The sequence below is a fragment of the Gigantopelta aegis genome, chromosome 9 (genome assembly GCF_016097555.1).
Source record: "Gigantopelta aegis isolate Gae_Host chromosome 9, Gae_host_genome, whole genome shotgun sequence".
Lineage (NCBI taxonomy): Eukaryota > Metazoa > Mollusca > Gastropoda > Neomphalida > Peltospiridae > Gigantopelta > Gigantopelta aegis.
The window spans coordinates 26,424,409-26,432,456 of NC_054707.1; the positions used below are offsets into that span (position 1 = coordinate 26,424,409).

Below are 8,048 nucleotides of genomic sequence, written 5' to 3' on the forward strand. Positions count from 1 at the left end.
CTCAGGAATGTCCCTTTAATTAATCAATGTGCTCTAGTGGTGTCGTTAAACAAAACAAACTTATTTACACAGTTTTACATAATTATACAATTTTTATTTTAATGGAAATAATCATATTGATGTACTAAGCCAATAGCCGATCTCTGTTTGTGTGCTGGGGTGTCTTTAAACATACATACATACATTCATTCGTTAAACATACATACATTCATTCATTCACTTTTCATTTAATATTTTAATTTTTGATTTACATACGTTCTTTTTATTCTCTCTGTTTACACAGTTTACACTGGTATGATAACACACCCGTTTTATATAGCTGTCTGTTTCGCATAAATGTATCCTGAAGTCGTTAATTATCAAATTTCCCCAAAAACGTCTCATGGTAAAACGTAGTAATGATCATTAAAAACACCTTTTAATCACAACAGTTTTGAAAAATGTCAAATGAATTTACACAGTAAATGCATGACAATATATACGATAGTTGAGAATTTCAGTATTTGTGAACAAAGTCTACGAGGTATGCGAGGTCAAGACGATATAACAGCTGAACAGAGCAATTATAAACAGGAAACGTTACATTGCTGTTTCCTTCTGCGTTACAAAACGAAATTGCTATTTCATACTTGTTTCAACAATAGTACTATTTATATGACATCTTTTTAAAGTGGCAATACCGTGTATATTTTATTAATAATTAAATATTTGGAGTAGACCATGCAGTTTGTTTATAATTACTCATTTGTTTGTATCTAGAATAGCAGTATTCGCCAAGTCGACACTGAAAGGACCGGACGTTTCTAAGATATCCTAGATGTTTAAGTTTCGTCCGGATAAGCATACACACCATTATTACTACTCGACCTGACAACGATAATATCGAACGCTTTATTAACCTTAAAGTCCTTTATCCTTTATTTTCACAATCCATTCACAAAATTAAAAGTCAATAAACACGAATACAGGTCTTCGTGGCCCATATTTACAAAGCTGGCTTAACGCTACGATATCGTAAAACCATCATACGTTATGACGTCACTGTGGTGTGTGCTATAGTGATCTCATATCCTACGATGATTTCAGTTCATTTCATTATAGTGTGACGCAATACTAATTTTGACACTCGTTTCGTAAAATCGGTATGACATACAAGCTCGTGTAATAATCTCTATGCATATTCACGATTTTAACAATATATGATATTGCAGCGAAGCCTGTAACATACTCCTTAGTAGTAAAACTACACGAGTTTGCTAACACTGTAGTTGTATTTTGTTCCTTTATTTGCATTAATAAACAACATTGCACGATTGGGAGACGAGATTGAAGCTTTAAGGATGAAATCAGAAAACATGGAAAAAGAAATATAAAATACTTGGTAAACAAATCGTACATCCGTATGGGAGATAATACTACTGAAATGTTGCAAAACAAAATCAATATTTATTTTGATATATTTTACCAAGTTGATAAATAAAAAAAGCTTGTGAGAAGATTGCGTTAGTAGTTAATGGAAATTGTTCTTAACACACGCACACACGCACACACACGCACACACACACACACACATATATATATATATATATATATATAAAACACACACACACACACATATATATATATATATATATATATATATATATATATATATATATATATATATATATAAACATACACACACACACATACACACATACGCATATGCACGCGCACACACACACTTGAGGCTTGAAGATTAGGATTGGTGTACGCCGTTAGCCTTTGGTAAACATTTTTAAAACTATATGTTCACTATTTTAAAAGTAGGATGACACGCAAGTGAACGTATCGTCCCCAGTCAAAACCCATCCACTCTTCTGGCTCCGACAGTCCTATTTATATCACTTAAGAACAAATAGTAATTTAATCTTCTTGCAAAAAGGCAGATGACGTTGATTTATGTTACTTCTATCATTTTTATCTGAAAAATAAACAGAGGACTAATTGGAATTTTACCAAGCATCATTTTAAATGTCAACAGATTTTGCTTCAATGTGATTTGAGATGCTAAAATGCTCCCGAAGGCTCTAAAGTGCTAGACAAGAAATATTTTTGTATGATATAGTGTGACATCATAAATGAATATAAGTAGTTTGGGCGCTTCTAACCGTCATACTAATGGTATTATATTATGTGCCATCTAGTACAACTAGTTCAGTTTCACAGTATACACATTTACATATTTTTGTAATTTTGGCTAAAGATGATGATGATAATGATGATGATGATGATGATCATGGTGGTCATGATGATGATGATGATGATGATGGGAGCGCGATTTTAAGGTGTTGGTTACCGTTAATTATATTAGTTTGTAATTATATAATGTTTCTCATACCAAACGAACTATCCTGTCTTTGTGACATTGAAATATGTTTCTGGTAATTTTTATAAGTATTAAAATGATACACATTTTGGTATGATTCTGATTGTTCTAATGTTCACAGCGGGACTTATTCTGTTCTATATAATATATATTACTACTCAAAAGAATTTAAGGGTCAGACGATATTTTCGACATTATTTTCTGAATGTCAATTATATTAGCTAGACCATAATGTCACGCATGGTATTGTTCCATTTTGACGAAAGTGGGTCTAAGCAACCCATAAATGAATTAAAATCCACTGTCATTAACACTGTCGACTAGTTCTAATGGCGAAAACATGCTTACATTTGCACGTAAATTAGGGCGAAAGCGAAAGGTCTGCTAAGTGCCCATAACTTGCTTTTTCACAAAGCGCTTCATTTGCACGCTTTGCACGTGTATTCCATGTTCCCAATGCTGAATTTCCGTATAATTGGAGCTTGCGTTCGTATACGGTGCACACTCCAAATTCGACAATGGTACGACTTCAACTGACTATCGAAGATCGAGGAAGGGCTATTGCTTGGCTTCAGGATGGCAATACGCAAAGAAATGTTGCTCTGAGACTTGGTGTCAGTCAGAGTGTCGTTGGCCGACTGTCGCAACGGTACCAAGCAACGAATTCTGTTCGAAATCGTCCACGTTCGGGAAGACCCCGAAGCACTACAAATAGAGAGGACCGCTAAATCACCAATATGGCTCTACGTCAACGCACAACCACTGCACGCCGATTACGTGACAATCTGCGGACTGCGACTGGAACTCGAGTGTCTGATCAAACCATACGCAATCGTCTGAGAGCCAATAATCTACGCTGCCGTCACCAGGCTGTTCGACCACCACTCCTACCACGTCACAGAACGGCCAGACGTCACTGGTGCACGCTTCATCTGCGGTGGCAACGTGTTCAGTGGGGTCGAGTGATGTTCACTGATGAGTCCAGGTTTAGTCTCCAGTTCAACGACGGTCAGGTTCGTGTCTACAGACGTCCTGGGGAGCGCTTCGCTGACGTTAACGTTAGACAACGTCACCGGTTCGGTGGTGGCAGCGTCATGGTGTGGGGCGGCATCTCTATCCACCACAGGACCCCCCTCTATGTGGTGGATGGCAATCTGAATGGAATCCGCTATCTGAATGAGATTATCCGGCCGTTGGTTCTCCCAGGCCTTCAGCAGATTGGCGGCGGGGCAGTTTCTGCAGGATGACAATGCCAGACCCCACCGCGCCAGGGTGGTAACGGACTTTCTCAGACAACAAGGTATCGCCAGGATGGATTGGCCAGCATATTCGCCTGACTTGGCCCCAATAGAGGACGCCTGGGACGAATTAGGCAGGAGAGTTCGGGATAACCATGCCCCTCCGGCCAACCTTCATGATCTGGGTCAACTTCTTATGGCAGAGTGGCATGCCATTCCCCAAGAGTTCTTCAGACGTCTGATCAACAGCATGAGGCAACGATGTGTCGAGTGTATTCGCGCCAGGGGTGGATTCACACACTATTAAACGAATGTTCTAATGTGTAAAATCCATGTTTGACAACCTTCAACTTTGACAGCATGTCATGTGACTTTCTTGTATACAGTGACGTTTATTTGTGTTTTTTTGTAAATATGGAACAATAAATAAAAAAATTGGTGTAGTTTACATCATCAATCTAATACACTCTGAAACTTATTTGGTTATACATTTTTGACCCTTAAATTCTTTTGAGTAGTATATATATATATAATATACAATTCTTTCAATTTTATATATTTCAGTAGATAAGTCCCGAGCATTTCCGTACTTTAAGTACATCGTGACGTTACAAATGTAAACTGTAACCTCTCTTGCAACCGGCTTATCACTTTTCGGTCCATGGAAACGGAAGTTTCACCAAATGTCGCACGGAAGCAAATGCGACAGTCTGCTATATATATATATACTCTCTCTCTCTCTCTCTCTCTCTCTCTCTCTCTCTCTCTCTCTCTCTCTCTCTCTCTCTCTCTCTCTCTCTCTATCTCTCTCTATCTCTCTCTATATCTATCTATATATATATGTGTGTGTATGTATGTGTGTGTGTGTGTGTGTGTGTGTGTGTGTGTGTGTGTGTGTGTGTGTAAATAAACGTGGATAGACAGACACATAAATATTTAGACAAAGACATAGAGACGGACGGACGGGTCGATGGATGTATAATTTACGCACACATACACAGTATACACACACACAGACAGACACACACACCAGGCACACACAAACAGACGCACACAGACAGACACATACACACCAGGCACACACAGACAGACACACACACGCCAGGCACACATACACAAACACACACACACACACACACACACACGCCAGCCAGACACACGCACACACACACACACACACACACACACACACACACATGCCAGCCACACACAAACACACACACACACACAATGATAGAAGTAATCAATCTGGTAATCAAGTGTCAGACTGTCATATAACTGACCATTAAAAAGTCTTTATTAAATGAAAATGTCTAAGATGTTGGCAAACATTCCTTTCTTTTGAAATGACCCTGATGTGTTTACTTTTGACATCTAACTCGAGTCTTGGACTGTGATAAACCGGAAATACAAAACGGAGACAGCTGACTGAGGCAGTATAGTTTACTTCCTTCGTGTAATTTCCTCCCACTCACCGATGTTTAATTTAAAGTGAGATTTCCACAAAATCATAAGCGTACAAGACTGGGGGGGGGGGGGGGGGGGGGGCAGTGCTGGAGCAAATCATCAAATTCGGGCAAAAAATAATAAAGATGTTCAGGCAAAATGTAACCTGAGGACTTTTTACCATATATATTCAACTCGCAAAATTAGTTGTCATCCATGTAAAAATGCTTAGTGTTTTGTTTGAAAACATGTTACTAGTATTCATATTCGGGCATTTTTGTTCAATTCGGGCAAAAACCAGCCTGTGCCTCTACACAAATGGGAGCCCGTACGTCTATGCCCAAAATAATGAAGGCATGGAAGCAAAGACCAAGTCACTTGTCCATTTTAGCTAATTTTCACTGGAAAAGCTATACAGTATATGTAGATTCTACACTGATTTAAAGCTACATTCTCACCTCACCATGTCAAGACAGCATTTACTAATGCGATATATGAACACACTTTGTTTTAACGAACGTGTGTGGTTTCAGTGACAAGAAATATCCGTCGAACTGCCTTAATGATACTGTCGCCATTCTAGACAGATTAATTTATTTAAGAAATTCACCGCTATTTCAGTGTTGGGTGGGACGTTTGATTCACAGCTCATTTCAAAAATAGTGTTACTTTACACACTTGTTATTGTTTCTGATAATTTCTTCTTATTTGGTCATGGAACTTAAAAATTACAATTGTTCTAGCATTTGAAATCTTTGAGATGGTCTGGCAAAAGTTTACAAAAGTTAACAAAAAGGAAAATAAGTCTAAATTAAAAACTTTATTTATTGAATTTCCATTTATTTGTAGAGTGATCTGGGTAGATGATCTATTAATAGCGCATACGTAATGAAAGGATGCTCTCGGGCCGGCTTCGTGACGTAGATTGACCTGACGGCTATAATACCCTGGCTTCGTGACGTAGATTGACCTGACGGCTATAATACCCTGGCTTCGTGACGTAGGTTGACCTGACGGCTATAATACCCTGGCTTCTCAGACCAGGGATAGTGCAAGACCACTACTCCGATGTCTCTCTAACAGTTAACAACCATTAGCTTTATGTCATTGACAGACACCTCGAATGACTCATGTTTTTGTTAGTGAGTTTTAACCTTAACTGGGTATAACCATGAAAATCAAATTAAACAAAAGATGGTTCAGCGTGTAATATAAGTTATAACCTTGCGATATGTCACAAAATATATTAAAGTCACAGGCCCTAGTTTCAAACCGTGAATATGGAAACACATTTGGTTAATATACAAACCTGTAACACTTTGGTTAATGTTGCAATAGAATGAAATGTGACACTTAAACGGGGAAATACTCTTAAAAAATAACTAAACTCGTTTCTGTAACCGATACTTTTCAGAAGTACGTACGTTTTAAAAAATATTTAAAAAATATTATTTTTCTGTGGTATTTAGAACAGTAGGCTGGCCAGAATTACTTCGCATTTACGTAAATGGACATAATAATACAATCAAAGTAGGCCTAATCTCTGATTTTAATTATCAAAAACGTCTCTAATAATAAAAAAAATAAACCATTGTGTTTAAAATCTAAGGATTGTCACTTTAAAGATGAGCCGTATTGTTGCAGAATAGGATATTGCTCATGTTGCGATATATCATAGTTTATACTGTTATTAAAATATATCAATAATTAATAATAATAATAATGCTTACACTGCTGTCCTGAGACTTCGAGAAGAAATAAAAGGCAGAGAAATGATAACTTCATGTCTGATACGTCTTCGTTGTTGCTTCAGCAGCTGTTGGACCCCAAGGTGACGTCAGCACATATATCCAGACCCACTGCACGATGCGCGAGGTACTGCGACTGAGATTTTCAACACCGGAAGTATATATAAGTGTAACCAAGATGGCGCCTACATCACTCCCAGGAAACGCCTCAAGTGTTTAACTTCTTCATATAATACAGCTTTGACCTAATTACACTTAGGATGGATTGTTGACAAGTGTGTTATTTGTGAAAAAGCGAATAGGACAATAATTGCAACAAAATATAAGATGCACTTGAAATATGAATATTTCTGGATAAGATTCTGTTTCTTGTTTTGTTAATATAGTAGGGGTCAATCAAAAAGTACGTAACGTCTTTTTTTTCTAATTGGGGTGGGGTGTGATCTAATAGTAAAGCGCTCGCCTGATCCGCTCTTAGTCCAGGATCGATCCCCGTCGATGGGTCCATTGGGCTATTTATTGTTCCAGCCAGTGCTCCACGACTGGCATATCAAAGGCCGTGATATGTGCTGTCCTGTTTGTGGAAAGGTGAATATAAAAATACCCTTGCTACTAATCTAAAAATGTAGCGAGTTTCTTCTAAGACTATATGTCGATATTACCTCTCCTGGACATGTTCCAACTGTTCTGTCCTGGTTGTATCCCCTCTCCAGATATCGTAAGACTTAGCAAAATTATTGGTTTTACGGGTTTGTAACGTTTTGTATTGAGACACTTACTTGTCTGAACTTTATTGTTACTGAAAATGTTCACGAACTGTGAAGAAAAATGTCACAAATGAACAACAAGCAAACGACAACAAATCGGATGTTGATTGCGCGAACCGTGCACGAGAAAACAAACCGAACCAAAATGATAACGGTCACGTGGTATACCAACGTCTGTGACGTTTACACAGGAAGATTCCCTCTAAAAATAGATTGGACCTCGCTTGCTTAACGGTTTTTTCTCGATTGCGCGCGGCTTTTTAAGAAATAAAAAAAAATGCATTTCGTGGTTTTACAAACATCAGGATTACCAGGATTACCAAGAAGCACTTCAGGTGAATGGACATGTGTATTCTAAATAATAAAATGTAAGTAAAGTGCAATTTTATTTGTGAAAAAATGGGTTTAATAGCGAAAAACAACGCCGTAATGGTTAACAACTAGCCGTAACTAGGGTGTGTCCCTTTAAATAGTCGTTGTT

General features: G+C 37.9%; 1 protein-coding gene across 2 annotated transcripts in view; it reads right to left on the reverse strand.

Annotated features, from left to right (window-relative positions):
• LOC121380959 (MAM and LDL-receptor class A domain-containing protein 1-like) overlaps positions 1-6,944 on the reverse strand; it is a 30,740-nt gene extending 23,796 nt beyond the window's left edge. Inside the window, exon 1 of one of the 2 annotated variants that reach the window (XM_041510009.1) lies at positions 6,783-6,944. In XM_041510009.1, the coding sequence (XP_041365943.1) occupies positions 6,783-6,837 (55 nt within the window). In that variant the 5' untranslated portion in view covers positions 6,838-6,944. The remainder of the gene's footprint in view (positions 1-6,782) is intronic. The other variant, XM_041510010.1, reaches the window with a different exon arrangement.
• Positions 6,945-8,048: the final 1,104 nt, after the last annotated feature.